The sequence below is a fragment of the Agelaius phoeniceus genome, chromosome 5 (genome assembly GCF_051311805.1).
Source record: "Agelaius phoeniceus isolate bAgePho1 chromosome 5, bAgePho1.hap1, whole genome shotgun sequence".
Classification (NCBI taxonomy): Eukaryota; Metazoa; Chordata; class Aves; order Passeriformes; family Icteridae; genus Agelaius; species Agelaius phoeniceus.
In genome coordinates, this window is record NC_135269.1 from 58,697,103 (window position 1) to 58,718,882 (window position 21,780).

Sequence of the window (21,780 nt, forward strand, 5' to 3'; positions counted from 1 at the left end):
CCCCACTGGCTGTGATCTCTCTGCATCCTGGACCAAAGGGCTACAGCTCTGTCAGAGCCAGCTCTGGATCTCACCAGGATTCAGCTGTGGGACCTGTGCTGGGTGGATGGAACAGAACCATCTTCCATTTGTTCTCGTGGGTGCAATTCCTGTGTCACACTGGGGAGTGCAGCCAGGGCAGCCCCAGCACAGCACAGTCACGGTCATGCTGCTTTTTTTAGCCATCAAACTGATTCCAGCAATTTTCTTAATAAAACACACAGAATTAGGACAGTTCACCATTAGAAAGCAGCAACTGCTGCTCTTTTCCCAGTCCATAATCAAGTCTGACAGTGGAAATTGCTGTAAGGAAACGAGTCTGCTTGGGCAGAGGACATTGCAAACCCACGGTGGGACATTGGGACAGTTGGTAGCTCTGCATATCTGCATTCAGCTCTTCACACAAATCCTCCAGAAAGGAAGGGACAGACCTGGTGTCACAGAACCATTCTCTGATTTGAAAAACATCATATTAAGATCATATCCACAGCTAATCTTACCCTTCCCTTATTTCAGGCAAACCCATGGCCTATCTGAGCTCATTTTGCTGAGCAATGTGAAGCTGCCACTCTAAAAGGTGACCTGAATACTCAAACAAATGAAACCTTGACAAAAATTCTGTAATTAAGTATCTCACCTTTTATTTTGTTCATTTACACTTCTGGCACTGACAATTCTTTGAAGATATTTATTTTTATGTAAAGACCAAACTTCATTAAAGCAATCATAAGTCAATTAAATAATTTTACATCACTTAAGTTTCAGAAAATGTACAACACTTTCATACATTATAGGCTTGACCGGTTGGAAATGGAAATGGCACATTTTCGACATGGTTAAGAAATGACTTGGACAACCCAGCAAATTGTTTTGCCAAAACCTGTTTTGTACTGAATACCATAACCTGTGCCCAGGGATTACGGTGTGCCTGATGGCACCATGTGCACATTATTCAGCATGGAATTATTACTCTCAGCTTGGTCCCCAGTAATGTCTCAGATATTCTAGATGGCATTTGTCCCACCAAGATCCGGTTAACCATTTTGTAGAGGAGTGAGATTCACAATGGAAAGCAGAGACATGACTCGTGCCACTTCCCAGGGACGTCCCGGACCAGCAGGACACTGAGCACATGGAGAATATCAAGCACATGGATAATCCCATCAGTTTCCCAGGGACTGTTGGAACACTGGCAATCAAACAGATGGCAGGCGTGCTCTAGGCAGGGCCTGCAGTGTAACGAGCATCCCAGCACCATGAAACCGCCTCGTTTCACACCTGCTGAGCATCCACGAAGTTTCTCCCGCAGAAGTCACGATGATGGTCATACATTCAGTCCTCTCCAAAGTCTGTGTAATGTTTAAGGCAGCAAGAGAAATTTGCCTTTATTTTAACACTTCAGAAACAGATGGTTCCTTTAGAAATAGGTGGACAATATTCATAATTCATCAGTATGCTCCTTATTTATATAAATGTCATGAAAGGCCAAAGCAAATTCTGACAACATTTTTCTCAACAAAAACAAGGAGATTAACTGAACTGGATTTGAAGCTTTAAAATTACATGTGCCAGATCATTCACATGTAACATACTGTCTAGGGACAATGTGAAAAAGCAGGGATTTAGATGAAGTCTGTATTGTGAGGCCTGACTCTTGTCAAACTTCCCCTGGCATGAGTGAGCTCTACTGAAGCCAACGAGTGAGCACCTCTGATGAGAGGTGTAAGATTAAAAACATGCCACGGTTCACACTAACAGGTCATTGTGGCTAAAGTATATTCTCATATACAGAACTCTGCAACACTATTAACACCCATTTACAAAACACTACAGTGATGGTTATTGGCACATAAAAAACTCCTTCTCTATATGAAAACATACACAAAATAGATAAGAACTGCCTTTTTTTCAGACTTTTAAAATCTATATATAGTTGCCTTTGAGGAATTTTAACCCCCAGTATCACAAACAACAATATTTCTTTAACAATGTTCACCTAGAATTTTACTGTGCTGACATTTGAAACACTGCCACAATCTAGACCACTGTGGATTATGCTTAACTGTACTGTACACAAGGTGATGAAGATTGATAGAAAACCACTAAGATTTTTGCACAAAAGTATGACTTGTTAAAATCCAGAGAACAATTGAGTCACTTTATAGGCAGCAGCTACATGTAAGCTGTAAATGTTACCCGCAATAAAAACACATTTTGCCATAAAGCACATATTGTGGCATTATCTGCTTCTGGCCTGGTACACAAAGCTTGATTCTCTTCCCAATGCAGAGGAATGGGTTTAGTTAGCTTGATTCTCTCAGAAAAAAGTGCACAGATATCTTACTCTTTAAAGTGCTTTGCAGAACCATCTCTTCTGCCTTGATTTCTACCCCTAGATCATTCTCTGCTGTGAAGATTCTGCCTCTTCTGCAGTAGTGATGTTCAGCCAACAAAGCCAACAATGCAAGTAAAATTTCAAAATGACCATGTTAGAAGAGCATCACCAAGAAGTAGAAAGGTGGGTAAAAAGTGGAGAAGTACAGGGTCTGTCTTTCCCTTGCCCACTGAATGCCTGTGGGACCACATGGCCTAAGGCAAGACCCTTGCTTAGGGCCTGTAGCAGCCCCTGAAGGTCAAAACTTCTCCCCTGTGCTCAGCCCAAGTGACTACAAATGGCAAAAGAGATTTCACCAAGGAAAAAAGTACAACTTTGCCAACTCAACTGCCATGCCCTCACCTCCACACAGGCATGGGAGAGCAACACAAGAGTGCTTCTTCCCCTGACAGCCCCTCCATTCCTATCCACAGGGCCAAGCACAGTCCCCACCCCACAAGGGAGACAAGCAGAGACTGCTCCTGCTGGCTACAACACCCATCTCTACTGCAACTTGACTTTATGGTGCCTTTGGTGCATAATTTCCTTCTTCTCCCCTCCCAACCCTAACTGCTACACAAGTCAAATGTGGCATTATCAACCCATCCCAAAATGAGTTAGTGTTGGAACAATGGTCCTTTGTGATTCACCCTTTCTTGCCCCACCATTTCTGCCAGCATTGTCACTGCACCTCCCAAGGAAACGTCCACAAGAGTGACCAATCCAAGGTGCCCACACAGCAATGGAACTCCAGCCCCCAAATGGCTCCTGGGCCTTGCTTTGACTCTCTCTATTTTCAAAACAGGTTTGCTTCTCTTGTTAAAAGATTATTTTGATCGACAAAGTGACAAGGGGAAGAAAAAAGTGCCAAATTAGATCAAATTACTCAGCATGGTGAACAAGCTACTATATGCAAATTAACATGAATTAAATTTTAATATTTTTAAAAATGCATCAGGATTTGCTTCTTTTATAGTTAGTGTTAGCTCACAACTAACTATAGAGTTAGTGGATAATTCAGAATTATAATAATAATAGTTATAGAGTTGGTGGATAATTCAGAATTAAAATATCTCAAATTGTTGTGTATAATCAATATGCCCAACTCTACCAGCAGTATTACTCTAACACTCCTGATGCACAGATTACCTGAATTAAGTGTGCAGTCCTTGTGAAGAAACAATTTCACATCTTCTGCAAAAAGCTTTCAATGAAAGAATATTGTGCTTAGACATAATATTTATGCTACTTCATAAATGAAATAATTGTAAAAAGAAATTACTCAGTTACACTGTATTTTTAGTCTTTTATCTGCAATGTTACTAAGTCTACCTTTAGCAAAAATCTCTTAAAACTTAAAATTCACATAAAAAATATTTGCAAAATAGAAACATATTTCTAATTTTCTTCACAAACTCTAAATGTTCACAGATTCTAAAAATAAAACCCTACAGCATAAGATTAATTTGAAGTATCTGATCTCATTTTTAATACACACGATGCTTGGTTCAGTGTTTGTAAGGTATGGAATGCTTTCTTGGTGTGAAGAAACCCTAAAAGGAAGACTTAAATCCCGCTCTCCGTAGGCACAGAACAGGGAGGGACCATAAAGAAGCCAAAGTATTTTGTACCCTCATGGCCAGCAGCAGTGAGGAATAAAATGCATGTTTCAATTGCTGTGTCTTGGGAGAAAGGACAGGGGATACAAACCTTCAGAAAAGTGTTTTCAGTAAGTTTAACTGTTTTCTCTTGTGTTGAGAAAATGAGCCCAGCGCTGTACGCAACTGAGCGCCCTTTGGGAAGGTCCATGGAACAAGGCTGGCAGAGAGGGATGGTTCTTCTGCTGCTAAAAAGCCCCAGCACTGCCTGCAAAACAGAAGAGGCTGCTGACCCCGTGACAGTGACCTTTCCAGTGACTTTGCTGCAGTTCTGCCCAATCCCTGCACCTTCCCTCTCCCTGTGGACACAAGAGAGGTCAGCGCTGACACGGGGCCGGCGCTGGGACCTGGCTCCCACTCCAGACACACCAAGCAAGGGAATGTTCACAGGTGTGAAGGTGAATGTGGGCTTGTGCTTTTTGGGGCCATCAGAACCCTAAGTCCCCATCCCCAGAAGCCAGAAAATACCCACTTAAACCACTTAAACTGGGTAAGCACAGATTGGCTGTTACATACCTATTCACACACTGCTCTAGGTAACAAAAGTGCTTCCAATTCGGGTCTTCAAACACCATTTTTTGGTTTCAGAAATAAGTTAATTTCTCCTTGAAATGATTTTGTTCTTCTCTCTGTGCCAAGTATCTAATTTTCTCATTTCAGGTACTGCACCTTCAGTGAAGGCTTCAAAGAGGTGACAGCCAGAGGGAGACATCCCACAGCCAGGGGCATTTGTAGGGAGGTCTGAGGACCTCAGCATTTGCAATAGATAGATCTGGAGATCTCAGCATTTTCTACAGCTGGTGCTTTCAAGCATAAAAATATTGTGCGCTTAAAAGGGAGGCAAGATGGAAGGCATGAGAATCCAGCCCTCTCACCACACAGGAGACGTTCAAGGTCGAGCTGCTCTTTGCAAAGATTCATTTGAAATTCCCTCTGTCTACTATGTTTTTCCCTTTTAGCCCCAGTCAAGTCACAGGAGGATTCTTTAAAATGTTTTCTTTCCAAAAATATTTCTCTGATTAAGAAAAAAGAAAAAACAAACGAAAAAGAAAAACCAACCCAAAAAAGAATAAAACCAAAAAACACCCAATCCCTGAAGGTCAATAACTGGAGAATAAGAACTCCCCCCACAGAAGATTAGGTAACATAATGTCAGACTTCTTTACAACAACAAAACCCCATGTTATCCAATAAAAATAATTTAGTAAAAAATGTCCAGGCTTGGTTTTGATAGCAATCCAACATTAAAAACATCTTTCAACCCAAGAAAAACCCACAAACCAAATCTATAAAAGCTAATGAACCTAATGATTTCTTTAATCTTTACACAATGAAAAAGAAATGTATTTTTTACCAAATAAATGGGTGTCAGTCCACAGGCAGAGGAATTTTCCCACATTCTTTCATGAAGCAAATGTTTCAAAGATAAGAATTTGAATTGTTGATGCTTTCAAACTCGTATCTTTGAAGACTTAAAGCAGTGAGGATAGGACAAAGAAAAAACAAATAATATTTTTATGTAGCTGCATAAAATTCAATTTGCCAAGGCAAGCAATCACAGCAGGTGAATAAAATACCATTCATATTTTCATTACCATGCTAAAGGCAGCCAAGTAAGTTTTGTGCCTGACATTTTCTTGACAAGTTTGCAATGCTTCGGTAAGGCAATTAATACGAGATGCAGGCTTCTGGCCATGGCTAATATTTCTCTTTAGATCCAGCAAAACACCAATTGACTATGGAAATTTGAAGAAAAATGTGCTGGGAGTCATTCACTCGGCACATATGGAGATAAACTGAAGGCAATAATTCTTCACAAGCAAAAGGCGCAGGAGGGATGACCACTGTGCATTGAGCAGCACAAACCCTCTCCCCTCCTTCTCTTTCTTTTAGCTAATGGTATTTTTGTGTTCAAAACTAGGCACAAACCAATATGTTCAAATGCTAAAAAGGAAAGCAAACATTTATTTTTTTTAAACTGAAGCCTCTATGCTGTACCTAGCAATATATACCAGTACATTTGTACGTGTGGCCACGTACTGAGCTCTGTTTTCCTGCTGTCAGTAATCAATTTTGGCAGTTTTTCTCACAAACATCAACTCCCAACTGCAGCATGTACTCAGGAGCAGCACTGGGTGGATAACCTGGTGTAGCACAGGCACACACCACCCTAGTGAACCCCCATCCAGGTGAGGATGGCTCTCTACTTGCTAGCTCAAATAATGGAAATTCTCGCTCTTTGGGTAAATTTGGGAAATGTCCCTCTGATGGATACAGCAGGTATTTGTATTTTCCCAATCAGTTAAACCTTTTAAATGGTTACCATTACAGCAGCTTATGCATTCATCCTTTGTCATACTGCACAGCAGAGCTTCTTCCTTGGCTCCTATGGGATGGGGATCCAACAGCTGTCAGCTGCTTTCTCATCAGCCACTTGATTATTTCAGGTTTTGTCAGTATTGGAGATAAGGACAGCCCCTGACCATCTAGGATAGCCTTCTGTATTCATCTGGTACAGTGCACCCTACTAAACCTCTGGGGGTGGAGCAGTGTCACACACACTTGGTAAAGTCACATAACTGTGGAATTCAATCTCTTTTGGAAGCCATTGCTTTCAGTTATCAAGAAAACGCTAGCATATTGAATTTCCTCCCAAATGGAGCATTTTTGAACATGAAGGCATTTTTAAATACACAGTAGAAAGGAGAACCAGACCAGAAGCAGGGCAGTGAGGTCATCAGAGAGCTGCTTTTCCCCCAGAAGGCTTTTAAATGATTAAATACATCAGCAGCTGAAAATTATTCCACATCAGAAGCATCATTGTCAGAAAGATGGTAATTACTTCCCTTCACCCGAATATACTCGATGTACCTCCCTTCATCAGAATCTGACATACCACATGTACATAGCCTGTTTTCAAACAGAGATTCAATTTCCTCCAGTTTTTTCCCTTTAGTTTCAGGAAGGCAGCCATAGATGAAAACCAGTCCCAAGGCAGCAAAGCCTGCGTAGAGGAAGAAGGCTCCTGCAATGTAAAACCATTGTCACAGTCAGTCACAGAGGTCCCCACCCCTCCTCTGTGCCAGGGCAGGGGAGGGGCAGAAGCAGCAGGCACAGCACATTTTGCTTTCACACAGCACAGTGAGAAAGCAAGGCTGGAGTGGCAGGGTTACAACAATGAGCTGTGATTGTAGGAGAAGGACTCTGCTGCCTCATTCCTCACCAAAGTAAATTGACAAAGGCAATTCCAATTCATGTGAAAGATAAGACACATCCTTTCTGGGCAAGTCACTCTGTTCTTAAAATAAACAGCAATTAGACAATCACATGCCCAAATTAAAAAAAAAAAAAAAAAAGCAGATGTGAAAGGAAAGAGCTTTCTTGGTTTGTCTTGACAGTGAAGGATACATTAAGACAAGTCCTCAAAATGAAAAGCTCTAGCAAAAGAAATGAGTCGGGATTAGAATAATGTTTGTGACTTTTACACCTAATTATTATTTAAAAGTGCATTGTGATGACAATTAATACTAAGAAAGAGCTCGTTCCTGCCCACAATCCACCCTACCTAGAGGGGCAGAGCAGGTAGCAAAGGACCAAAAAACATTTACCTAGAGTTGCTACACTGATGGCTCAAAGGAATAACAAGCAGAGCTGAAAGGCTCTGCACTAGTAAGGATGTGAAGGTCACATCAGCTCCCTGGCAGATTAATGTGATTTAAATGACTTGTACCTGAGTGGCTGAGCAGTAACCTGACAAACACTCCACAGGGTCCCACAGACAGCACTTTATCAACACCTGCATTTCTGCAAGGACCATCTGATACTGGCCTTGGATGTCACCATAAAGTGGAAAACTGCAGATGCTGTCACCTTAAGTGGGAGTCATCATTATTTCACTAAATCAAAAGTGTTTTTTTCCAGCTTCTCTGTTTTAATCAACTGTCTGGGTTCTTAGTTAAGGACAAAAATAAATGCTTCTTATGAAATCCAGACCAAACTCCATGATCCAAGCAGATCTCTAGTCTTATGAAACCACAGTGGGTTGAGAACACTGCTTTGACACTTCATAGCAAAACCAGTGGAGGGACCCAGAATCCAGAGAAAACCTTTGTGCCAATGGCAGTGCTGCACATATGGACAGTACTTACCATATGGACAGTGACTTACCATAGTATGTCAGGTATTCAGCTGTATGCAGAAATGTCAGTGACACGAGCACATTGAAAACCCAGTTGACCCCAGAAGAACACGCGTTTCCTGTGCTTCTGGCCCAAAGTGGATAAATTTCAGAATTGACAGTCCAGGGCATAGGACCCATCCCTAAGAATCAGGAATAAAAAGATCAATCTGACTTTAATGGCTGGACTCAAAAATAAATTTATCATGCAGCTTCACTATTTGACATTTTAAACTTATAAACAAAACCAAGTATTTTCTTACCAGGTGCAAAGAAAACCAAATACAAAATAAGGCCCAGAAGTGCTGTCCAAGAGTACGGAGTGGGGCAGAAATTGTATGCCCAAAATAAATCTTCCTTTTTGAATATGGATTCATTTGAACACCTGAAAATCAACAAAACGCCTTTTTATTAAAGAATTTTCAGGGCACTGGTTGACATTGCAATATAAACATGGCAAGCAATGTACAAGGTCTTTGAGCAAAGTTCAAGAAACGTGATTTTTTTCTCAAGCCTGGTCTTAGGAAGGGTAATCAGCAGAACATCCCTGAGTTGAAACACTTACCTATTTACAGATCTTCTTGAAACAACCAGTCATTACTACAAAAATGGTGATACCAAAGCCATCAAGACCAATTCACAGGAATACCACACAGTGCAAAACCAGCTGCAGCAGCAGGACTTGAGATGAAGATGTTGCACACAAGGATTTAAGGTCAGATGGAAGTTAGTCCTTACATCACTGCTGAACCAACAACATGGGGCACACTTCAGGAGTAATCAGCCATGTCTATGGAGGGTGCCAAGGTCAAGTGAAGTTATAAAGAAAAGAGGTTGTATTTTCCTTCCCACACAGTGAAACAGTTTAGGAGAAGGAAGTGCTGTAATTAGCTACTGAAAGAAAATATGCCTCTACACCAAGGACCACGTGGGAATTCCATATTTCAAGGAAGATCAGGTATTTCCCTGTGACTGCCAACAATATAACATTTTTTAAAGGCACACTCACAACTTTATTTTTTGTTCTAATTTTTTCAAATTAACATTAGTTTAAAGGAACAATTCATAAATGTAACTAGTGAAACTTTTCAGCTGCCACCACTTAAATTGCTAGAGACTAAAAACCCTATCTTTTGGGAGAGAGGACTTAAGCAGACACTACTCTTTCATATGCAGAAAGTGGTATTTACTTGCAAAGAAGAAATCACAGAGAGCTGAACATCTGCCTGGGGAATGATTTCCAGATTAGTTGAGCACTTATGTGAAGGACGTGACCCTCTTGACAGTAGGGAAACCAGAATGAAGATGCCTGCAACAGGCAATAGGTGGGCAACGAGTTGTGGATGGTGGAGTAACAGGCACCCTGCCATGCTTCAGAGTTGAGCAGCAATGTGCCAAGCACTGATGGGCATCCCCCCAGCACTCCTGGGGCAGAAATCTTTCTGTTGTCATCATTGATAAAAGGACAACATTTAAAGCCATTATCATGGTGAAATTGCAGACCCAATTTCAGGACAGCTGGAAATCCAAAGCTCCAAAATATTTAAAAGAGAGAGGTTAACACTACAAATACTGGGAAACTGCACACCTGAAACCTTGGTAAAACCCTAATGTTTCCTTAATGGCAGTAACCTGCAAGATTTACAGTTCCACTTTGCACTGGAGCAGTACCTGATCAAGTGGAGAAATGCTGAGCCCTTAATTTGTGGTTGGCAATGCAGCCAGTGCTGCCAGTGCACCTTTCCACCCTTCCTCAGCTCTGCTTTGCTGAGTTCCCCTGGAAAGGCCATCTTATCCAGGGCATTGATTCATTTTCACTCTTGAAGTGGAAAACACACAGAAAACAGATCAGCTGAACTCCCTCTCAAGACACATTCTCTGTGCCTGGATACAGACTGGCCCACTGCAGACACAGGAGTGCTCAGTTTCACACTGCTTCAACATCATCACTTCTGCTTCTTTTGCTGTTACACAAATTTCATTTGCAGGTGTTTGTAATGAATACAAGTTGATGAGCACTTTTAAGCATCTTGATGCTGAGATGAATTTCTCCATTCTACCCAGCCAGATTGGCAGCTCTGCAGAGAGGTTTCTCTCAAACAAAACTGTAAACACAGATATACTTGGTTTATTATCCTGCATCCATCTCCATGAGCACAAACCAACATGCTGATTCACACAGACACAACTGCAGGCAGGTCAGTGTGTTCCTTCCCCTGCCATCTTTCCCCAGTTGTGTCCTGCTTTTGACAGATTGGAACACAAATGATACAAGGGAAAACCAGATGTCTCCAAAGCCTCCTGTGACTGAGCCACTCATCTATTCTCCACTGTCTGCCCCTAACAGAGAGGAAATTGTGTTGCAAAAAAAGCAGATTCAGTGCAATGAAATGGGAAAAACAGCACTTGAGACTAGATTAAATAGAAACATGGCAGTAATAAACTGTGCTTTGCTTATCCTGCAGTTGTAAACCAGCATGGTACACATAGTAAAGGCAAAATCATCTGCATTTGCTGGCATCTTGCAGTGCTGGGAATGGTAAAAAAATAACACTTCTTCAAGGCTAGAGATTTGTTCAAGTTCCATTACTGTGATAATTCTACTACTGTACCACTGTTTATATAGGACCTATTATTTTGCTGAAGAACATATTTATAATTAGCATAGAGTTTATTACCAGAGAAAATTTTGAATTTTGTCCAACATGAAGGGAGCATATATGATGGAAGCAGAGGAACAACTACCCATCACTTCATAAGCTGAAATGCAGAAGAAAAATCAAAGAATCATAGAATGGTGTGATCTGAAAGGGACCTTAAAGATCATCAAGTTCCAACCTGCACCTTCCATGGGCAGGGACACCTTTCACTAGACCAGGTTACTCAGAGCCCTATCTAAACTGTCCCTGAACACTTCCAGGGATGGGGCATGCACAGTTTCTCTGGGAAGCCTCTTCCACAGCCTGTTAACATCCCTGTTGATGGTGGCCAAGAAGGCCAATGGCATCTTGAATACTAGTGTCAGAATACTGTGGCCAGCAGGAGCAGGGCAGTTATCAGCCCTGTACTGTACTCCACCTTGAATCCCACTGTCCCTGTCATCTACAAAGATCTTAAACAGCACCAGCTCCAGCCTGACCCCTGAGGAGTGCCACTTGTCACTGGAGCCACTTGGTCATGAAACTGCTGACTGCAACACCTTGCAGTCACTTGCACCAGGCAATTCCCTGGAAATGTACAAGTGAAATGATGCAGTCAGGTCCTGGGGCAGAGTTTGTATGTACCAACATGCTGGGTAGCAGTCACATTGGTACAACCAGTGAGGACACACCACATCGCAGCCTCTGAAACTACTGCCAGACCAAAAACATGAAAATGCTACACTGAAAACCTTTACTGATTTTTTTTTTTGCTAAGTGTTTTCTACAGGCTACTTAAGATGTACATCAGTTCTAATTAATGAAAGCCTGACCTACCACCAGTTGATGCAAAAAATTCAACTGACTGAAAATAAATGAGGTCAGTAGCTTTTCAAATTACAAGCATTATATGGGCAGTTTCAAAATCACAGAATCCACTCTCTATCAGATGTGGTCTGAAGCTCAAAAGAACTAAAGCTTTGCTCCCCATCTCCTTAAATTACCTTCATATGGCACATAAAAGAAGGTAAGAAAAGGGCCAGTGTGGGGAGTTTAAAATATTATTGCCAATACCAGGAGGATGAAACATGAAAACCTCTTCCCTTGATGATCAATGTAAATTTTTGTACTTGAGCCATTTTGGCTGTACAATAATTCTGAAGCCCAACACTGAAAGCCCCAGTGTGAGAAATGGCTGGGCAAGACACAGCACAGGCATATGACAGAGACCAATTTGATTTTCTTCTCAAATATCCACTAATTTTTGCTTTGCTGTGCAATGAAGACTGTCTAGCCCTAAAGATACAGCTTTTGCTTGGATTAATTGTTTCATTGTGAACAGTTTATATATTTTTAATATGAAAGCTTCTGGCTTCTGACTTCTCGTTGTCTTTTAAGCCCTTCAGAAGCATCTTAAATGGATTTACATCAAAATTCTTAAAAGGTCAAAATTCAAATGAAGTCAGACAAAGGAAATTATTTTTGAAGAAAAACACTAATGTTATCGTCCATCTCTGTAAAATGCTTGTTAGAACAAGCATATTTCAAAATTACACATTCTGCTCTGAGATAGACTTTGACATCAGGTGCTGATGGCACACAGAGATTTTATAGTTAATTCACAGTTTCACTAATCCCTCATTTCTTTGTTCTAACACAAGTAAAACTACTTAAGGACCGCTCTTACGCCAGCCTTTTGTACCTGGGTTATCAGGATGATGATAATCTACAATTTGCCAATTTAAGTCTCAAGTGTAAAACAAATATATTTGATTTACTAAAAATCTCCTTGAAGAAGATTTTTACAGTCTCCTGTGTAGAGTGCTGACTTTCATATCGTGCCAATCCACTGAACAAATGTGGTGGTTTGACAGGAAATATGTTTTCTGGGATGTTGAGGTTAGGCCAATGGATGCTCAGATGTTAATATTGGCACTGAATGTGGCCATTGGGACACTGGATCCGCCTCTGAGAGCACGGGGTTAAAGCAGGGCTCTGCCCTGGGAGGCTCTCTTGGGTTCCGGTCAGGGAAAGGTTCAGAGCTCCCCTGCCCGGCTGCGGGCTGGGCGGGGCAGGGGCAGCCATGGGGCCGGGTGAGGTAGGCCCAGGGGCAGCCATGGGGCCAGGTGAGGTAGGCCCAGGGGCAGCCATGGGGCTGGGTGAGGTAGGCCCAGGGGCAGCCATGGGGCCAGGTGAGGTAGGCCCAGGGGCAGCCATGGGGCCGGGTGAGGTAGGCCCAGGGGCAGCCATGCGGCTGGGTGAGGTAGGCCGGGGCCTGGACAGAAGGGAGGGGAAGGCCCCTGCAGGATGGAAGGGTGGAGGAGGAGCACTGAGAGGCATCGGGCAGCCACCACCCCCAGGAGAGACAGAGAGAGAGCCTGTGCCTGTGCTTGTGCCACCTTGAAATTTAACAGTGGCCGGCCGGGAAGGAGAAGGGGGGGTCTGAGAAGGTGCCCGGCTGGGCAGCTGTGGGAGTTCTGGACAGACAGAGCCTCCGATTTTTAACCCTTTTCTTGGATGATGGAAACCTTACAAATGATAATCCTCCTGGAGCTGAATGAGAAGAGAGATAGAGATGAGATAAGAGGAAATGGGCCACGAGAGAAATAGAGAAGAATTCAGGTGGAAGAGATGATGGAGTAGCTTATGCTGGACTCTTTTTGTGTAGCCATGGACAGAGCCATGTTTCCTTGTGATACAGGGACTGCATTCTAGGGGGAGGCAATGCCTCAGGACCAAGGGGGTTCGGTGTGGGTACCCCTCGGCCACAGGGGGTGAAAAATATGGGGGGGACAGGTGTCCCAAAGTTGAGACTGTGCCTTTTTGGAGTGGGACAAAGCATCTTTAAAAGTCGACCCTAGAAGCAGCTCTGGTCCGTGTTCAGTGGTGAGAGCGCTGGACATGAAAGGAAGAGGTCACCATTGGCACAAGAAGGACTCCTTCTCCTCTTGGTGAACTGAGGATTGAGTATTCTGAAGGGTGGTGCCGGACCGAGAGTCGATGATTTGGGGGATGGATTGTATTGGGAATTTGGTGGGGAGGAGGAGGAGATGTATCTGTGAAGTTTTCATTTTCCTTGTGGGTTTCTTTTTTTTTTTTCCTTTCCCTTGTAGTTTAGTTAATAATTTTTTTTTTCTTTCCTAAGTGGGAGCCTGCTTTGCTTATTCCTGGTCACATCTCACAGCAGAAACCAGGGAGAGAGTATTCTCATGGAGGCACTGGCATTGTCCCAGTGTCAAAGCATGACAACAATATAAATTTATGCCAAGTTCACTGAGTCATGTTTTCATCTGAAGTCTGTCATGGAAATGACAGAGGACAAAAGAGACATAATTTAGAGTAGTTGCTGTTTGGATGGAGGAAGGTTTTTGTGGATGATGCTCAGGAACAACTAAGATTATTTATCCACAATCAATTACTTATCCTGTAGAAGAATGTGAATCTCAACATTTGGATTAGTTCTCGTAAGTTCAAGCTCCTCCTCTTCTGCTAAATATATTTAATTGTCTGAACAAACCCCCAGCTACCTTAGAGGGCAGAATTTAGCAAGGTACCAGATGAACTGTGTAATGACTTAGTGGTAGTCAGACACATAACTAAGGAGAGCTCTGGAAACCACCTCTACCCTGTCCATCAAGTGCCTCCCAAACCTACCCATGTACATGCAAAACAGTTACATTAGCACAACCCACAGAAACCAGAGGAATAATTTCACTATAAATCAGCATATTCTTTCTGTTTTAAGGAAAAATCCTTGCTCCTTTTTTATACACATGGTAAAACGCTGTCTAAAGCATCAAGTGAACTGCAACTCAACCTGACAGATTACTTTAAACCTGACTAATGTCAGAATCAATAATTTCTAAGCTTTCCCACAGTTCCCTAGCTACTGTGGTTCATGCCTCAGAAGCTCCACACCTCTCTGGAGAAGTTTGCATTTATCACTTTGACTTTATAGTTTACACAGAGAAATAATTAATCTATTAAACCAGATGTTACCTAAAAATTTACAGATGAAGCTTCTTACACCAGATGACAGCAACTGAAAAACAAAAAAAACCCCTAAAAATCCCTAAACCAAAAAAAAAAACCAACCCAGAATCCCAGACAACCAGAAAAGAACAAACAGATACAGCCTTGAAAAACTGTTGCCATAAAACTTCATGGGATTCAGCTACACATTGCTTAATGTTCATTGCATAAAATACAGAGTTTTGGGACACTTATTGAAGCCTTTTGCTATAACTGGCAAAGAGTTTTAAAAATACTAGTATATGTTTCAAAAACTTGGAAAGATAGTTTAGTTCACAGCAGAGAAAGCAAATTGCACCTCAGTAGATGACTGGTGCATCTGTACGTGATGGAAAAAGTGTTTATCACACTGAATCCCCCTGCTACAGGATCTATCCATTACTTGATGATCTTAAGAGCCTTTTCCAATCTAAATGATCCCATGATTCTCAGTCATGTTAGAACACACATGTGCAAGAGACTTAGCACACTGTTCTGATTTACCTGTGTCCTGGCTACCTGATCACAGATGAACATAATTTTAAAATATTATTATTTATTTATGTAAGAATCTTTAAGTTTGAATTCAAACACTTTCACAAGCTGAGAAATTTCAGATTTACAACTGCATCTGAATTTGCCTGATAAATAGATTGCTGGAGCTGTTATTGAGTCTGAATAGACTGAGCAACAACAGCCTGGAAACAGGAGCAATTTTTCCCCATGACAAATAGTTGCTCAAAATTAATCACATCAAAGGGGTTCTGAACTGTTTGCTGATCTGGACATTTCAGTACTTTTGTAACCACCTATCAGTGGATTCTGAAGTGTGGACAACACAGTTGTTGTGTCTGTTGCCAAAGGAAGAAATTCAGCTGTGTGACAGTGCCAGCTGGACACTCCTGAGTGTGGTGTGGTGAGGTCCCTAGGACGAGGTGAGAGATGAGAATTTGACTCCAAGTTCTCAGAAGGCTGATTTATTATTTTATGATATGATATGAAAATGACATACTAAAACTATACTAAACTATAGAGAAAGGATACAGACAGAAGACTAGCAAAGAAATGATAATGAAAGCTTGGGACTGACTCCTCAGATTCTGACACAGCTGGCTGTGATTGGCCATTAACTAAAAACAATTCACATGCTGCATCAACAATTCTCCAAATCACATTCCAAAGCAGCAAAACATGGAGAAGCTGAGGCTTCTCATCTTGCCAGGAGAAGAAATCCTGATGAAGGGATTTTTCATAAAATATCACAATGACACCTGAGCTGTGGGGCTGGGCAAGCACCTTTGGTGGGATTAGACAACTCTAATTTCCCAGTGAAAGTTGCTCAGTTTGGGATTTGCCTCAGACTTCTTTTATCCTATACAGGCACCTTGCAAGGCCCTGTGGCTCCTCCCAAGCTGTCAGCTACAATTCCCCACTCTGCTGTCACACCCCAAGGGTTTCAAGCTTCATTTTTCATCATATCTGCCAGGAGGGGAGAGAGACGAATCTCTGCTACTGCCAGAACTCTGTCCAACAGGCTTCCCCATCATCTTCTGTGTGCTCCTTACCTTGGGAAATGGACTCAAACCAGGAAAATGCAGAATAATGTTTACTCAGTGTTAAAGCCCAACCATTTCAGACCTCACAGCAGCTGACAGTGCACTCAAAAACTGAGAGCAGAAATAAGTACATACCAGATTTCTGTTATAGGAGACGAAATTACCTTCATTGCACTATACAGAGGTTGACTTATTTTTCTTTCCAAGCTTTCTCCTACTCTTCCAAAGTATCAGATGGTCACAAAAAGCGTCAGGAAACATCCGATGTCTCTGTGCTCTACAGTGTCCTTTCCTAGTTCTAATTCTGATTCTGACTGGACACACTTGGTTAACCCCAGCAAAAATTAGAATTAATTAGTAATAATTAAATTGTATGATTTCATAATCATAAATAATTCAAATATTCTATTAATAGCACAAGAACTTGTGAGAGGTCATGCAACTATGAAACATAATCAACTGTTCACTTAACAAACACCTAGTCATAAGTACAGAATTTTAATGGGCAGAACTCAAATTAAAAGCTGATCAAAATGCAAAAACTTAATTAGTTTTGAGCATAAGCATCTTAGCTGAATGCCACTGTCCTTCATGCATTTCTGCCTGTGATCATTTCAACTACTTCAATCACCAGATATCACCAGGTCACAATGTCTTCATGAGATGACACAAGAATATATTTTTTGCCACTAGAAACATAATTCTGTGTATTTACAAGCTAAAAAAGTCAATGAAAAAGCAACAATAAAAGAGTGAACCATTTCAGGTAAGGCTCAGAAGACAACAGCTGGCAATGTAAGATTTCTGCCCTTTTCCCCCTGTCAAGGACACACTCCAATGGCCTACACACTTACATCTGTGTACCTTAAAGATTGAAATCTTCAGTAACTTTTCCTGCTTTTCATATGTAGAATGCACTGATTCAAAAAATTAAAAATAACCACAGAGTGTTTCACTAAACTGTCTGCCAGTTCTTACTGAAATATTCTTAGTATGCAAATAAATCTTATGTTTGTCCCTTCAGCATTTCCTGTTGCTAAGGTTTGTGGCTCTACAAGCAACTGTGCCCAGTGGTCCACTGGGATTTCACTTCTCATCACAAAACTTTTATTGGTTCATGTCCTTGACCAACTTTACTAACCCTAAATCTTTTATTCTCTTTCAAGACAAGTTCTACTTTTTCTTGTAGCTTCCAAACTAATGATGTGCATGAGAACCCCACCCACTTTATAAATGCTTTATAAAAAGTGGGCTCCAGCAGAGTGCCCTCAGTAAGTCATGAAGCCTCCTAGATTTCAGTGTTGTTTTTAAATTAAAAGTCTCAGCCAGCCTTCCAAATAAGAATGATCCAGTATGAGATAAACAAACATTTTAGTTCAGTCCTAATTCTCATACTGAAAGGCTTCAGTTAAATGCTGCAGTTCCCACTATTTCTTTCTTTCAGGTATTATCAACTCTTGAAGAACTTCCCAGAGGTGCAGATCACCAAAGAATGTTTAGAAATTTGAGTAAATATGATGGAAGTGATGCTACCCAACATTTTGAAGCCTTTGCCATGATCAATAGGTATTTTAGTATGACAGTAATACTAAAAAAAAAAAAGAAACCCACTGCATTCTACCAGATGGAGTGGAAAAAACTCCATGATGTGGTAGAGGGAAAGACCCATAATTTGGGTGCTACAACACTTTTATACTCATGTATTCATGTGCAGGGCTGGATGGTGATGTGATGTGTCTTATGGGGCCGTGGCTCAGGGATGTCACTTGCACACAGAGTGGCCAGTGGGACATGAGAATTCCTGCTCCCACCACCTTGCTGGCTGCCACAAAAGCTCCATTTAACCATGTTCACTGCAATCAAGTACAAACTGGAAAGAAAACATCTCATGCCACAGTAAGGGCACAGACACATGGCAAACTCTTGTAAGAAATTACATCTGGGAATATTTAACTGCTTGTGAAGTAGATGCCATTTCACAGATTTAAAATATAAGCACAAAGCTGTCTCTGCATGACAAGCAGCAAAAAGGTATCACAGAGACATTCTGGAAACAGAATGAGCTATTATTTCCCTCTTGGCAGCCATCATGATTGAGAAACACTTGTGGACTCCCTGTGACCCCAGAATGGGTTTTAAAGATTGTTTAGAGGCTTTTCTGTGGTTTGACAGAAATAGTTCCCTTTTGGAACAATCCATTTCAGCAGTGAGCATGCACATCCAGTCTGGCTTCATCCAGTCATTGCCAGCTTCCCCTGCTTCTCTGAAAGGAGGGAGTGCTCATTAATGATTTGGCCATTTCTTCTGAAAGGCCATCCTTTGGGGAATTTCAGAGATGAGCACTAACTGGAAAGTGTCCATCAGCCACCCTGGGGGCTGCTGGAGCTAACTTGTGCTGCCTGAGGCTTTCTAGCAAAATCCAGACAGATTTAGTCACTCTATTCCTGCCTACAGGCAGGCAGGCTTCATTCTGTTGGAGCTCTTTCAGGACAAAATTGCTTATAAATGTAGGAGATTCAAGCACTTTTTGTTAAAAACAGACTGGCATTGAACACCCATGACAGACTGGCTCAGTGAGAATTTCACTTGTGTGCAGACCCCTTGCTGTACCTCAGTGCTCCTGGTCTCCCCCTGAACTGCAGCTGCTCTGCTGCTCCTGAGTTCTTGGTGGAAGCTCTGGGTCATCCCTGCTCTGACATGTTGGAGATCTTATGGATGGAGCACCTGCAATCAAACTACTGACAGAACTGGGGTAATAGAAGAACTTCTAGTTTTTCTTTCCACATTTAAAAGCATTTAGTCTTTCTGATTGCAGCATTGACACTCAATAATAAAATTACTGAAACAAACTGGTCTGAAGATTATGATGTCAAATGCAGCACTTTGGAATTTCATGCAGGCTTACCATAAAACAAATACCCACCTGATGTTTAATCTCATTTGGTTTTTCACCTGAATTTACATTTCATTTTCTTAATAATAATTATAATTTCCAAAGTTATTTTAGTTATAACAGAAGTATCAACCAGCTGCCTAATCACTGCAGAAATATCAGTTCTCCCAGGTGTTGCCTCTTTTGAATGCTGAATAAAGACAGCTCTAATGAATACTGGTGGGAAGGGCTAAGTGTAGGGCTCAATAATAATAATAAGTATCAATATTTTAATGTCAACTGAAGAAATTTTGACAGAACAGCATGCAAGAGCTGCTGGCATGGCATAAGAAAGTCTATTCTCTAAAACACAGGCAGCTGCAAAGGAAAAAAAGGAACATTTTCTACTTCATTAGTCAGGGAACTACGAGACAGCTCAAGCTTCACAATTTTAGACATCTGAAGTTGATTTAAACAAATTCCATCCAGACTTCCTATTCTTACTTAAAATTACAAGTAACTTTTATTGATGCTTGTGCTGTCCACCATGTGGTAGTGTCAAAGGAATGTCATCATGTCAAAATCATCCCCTGAGTTACAATTGTCAAAAGCATTTCCAAGACTGTGGTAATCAAAGACCAAAGCAATCAAGGTGGTTATTGTAACTTTGTACCAAGATAACTCAGAACAATTCACTGGAAATTCACCCTCCTAATGAAATAGGTTCTATATTACAATCTTTTTTTCTTTTCTGAATGCTTCCAAACACTTTAAAAACAATAAAGAGAAAAAAAATGTATTGCTTTAACTACCCCAAAGTTTTAGACATACAGAGGTACCATAAAATCTGTACTTTCATGCTGAAACCTAGTATGTGAAGCTAGCAAGGAATGGCAAGATTTTATAGTTCAATTGAGAAAAACAAAGCAAATCCCACCCAAACCCCAACCTCAAACCACAGGTGGGACACAGTGACACAATTCCAACACAACCTGGGTCTGCTCTGTGTCTGCAGGCACACTGCTGAGGCTTACAGGTAATTTACTGCTTATTCCAGGCAGCAGACCCTGTACCTCCCAGCCAAAGCAGCACTGTGCAGAAAGAATTTCCCATAGTGCTGTTAATACCTTAGAACCTCAGTTAACCTCATATTTCAATGGGAGCTGAAGAGAGAATAAAGTATCAATCCTTTGGCAATTTTTACTGAAACAAAAGGAAAGGAAGGAGGGACTTTCTAAATTTGCTTTTCTTCTTGAATCTGAGACAAAAGACCACATAAGGACAAGGAGTTTAAAATAGAGATCAATATTACATGCATTAGCATGCCTTTTTAGCACTTCCCTGCTCCCTTTAATTTCTAGTTATTGACTTACATATAAAGTTTATATTTCAGTAGTTCTAACAATAACATTTTGACCACCATAACCTTCCATCTAAGTACTGAACTGTGACACTAATTTTCTGTAATAGCAATTTAGACACAAATATTACATTTTCACTACTGTCAGCAACTGTTTGCTATCACAACTGAAATCTAACCAGACAATACTTGAGATCTTGCATTCAATGTTTTAAATAGATGATGGAACAGTATTTTTTAAGCAGAGCTTTTCCCTGATTCCAGTAGGTGGCAATAGCTCTGCCCTAAAAAGCTCAGAGAAACCTTTTTCAGAAGGGGAATGAAGTACTGCATCCCCACCCATCCCTGCTGTACCAGGGAGGCTCTGAATTAAATCACCCAACAGAGCTCTCCAAAGAAGATTCCTCTGCTGTCAGCCCTAAAATTCACTGCAAATCATTAATGTTGTAACAGAAAAAAATGGAGCCCTAAGGCTCTAAGAACACTTAAAACAGGATAATTGTTTCATGCCTGATTTGTGAGAGCGAACACTTAACATAGAGTGCTGCTCTGCCCTGATTTGTGCACACAGGTGCAATATCCATGCCTAATCTAATGAGTTTTATAAAATATATAAGTAGTAAGTGGTTTCACTATCTCTGGTATATGAAATCTATGAACTTTGGGTACCAAAGTCTTCATTATTATATGCAACTCAACAGGCTGGGATGTGAGTGTTGAAGAACTTGGCAGAAATCAAAGTAATCCTCTATCTTTCATGGCCTCTGACATCTAAAAAGAGTTTTACATAAATAAGTGCTTTTTAACAATAGCTATTTTTCCAAGAAAATAGGCTAAATGGGAACACACCCCCACCTGAATCACAGGTCTGAGGAACTCAATAATCATGCAGAACCTCAAACTCATCCCTTACTATTATCCATGCAAAGCTAATTGACAGCTGTGGAAAGCTGCAGGGCAGAAGGAATTCTGTGCATCCTGCAAGGAGGAAGAAATGCCCAAAATGCTGCTATTGAGAAGTATGACCTGCCACCTCACAGACTGCCACCTCCTAGCCTGTACCAACCAAGGGGCTGAGTCAAAGTAAGGTCATG

The 21,780-nt window shown here is 41.2% G+C and overlaps 1 protein-coding gene across 1 annotated transcript in view; it reads right to left on the bottom strand.

Moving 5' to 3' along the window:
• Nucleotides 1–655: 655 nt before the first annotated feature.
• SLC2A13 (solute carrier family 2 member 13) overlaps nucleotides 656–21,780 on the bottom strand; it is a 146,923-nt gene continuing 125,798 nt past the window's right edge. The window contains exons 8-10 of the mRNA XM_054632034.2: nucleotides 8,512–8,633; nucleotides 8,239–8,391; nucleotides 656–7,096 (exon numbers count right to left, since the gene is read on the bottom strand). Coding sequence (XP_054488009.1) covers nucleotides 6,870–7,096; nucleotides 8,239–8,391; nucleotides 8,512–8,633 — 502 coding nt within the window. The 3' untranslated portion in view covers nucleotides 656–6,869. The remainder of the gene's footprint in view (nucleotides 7,097–8,238; nucleotides 8,392–8,511; nucleotides 8,634–21,780) is intronic.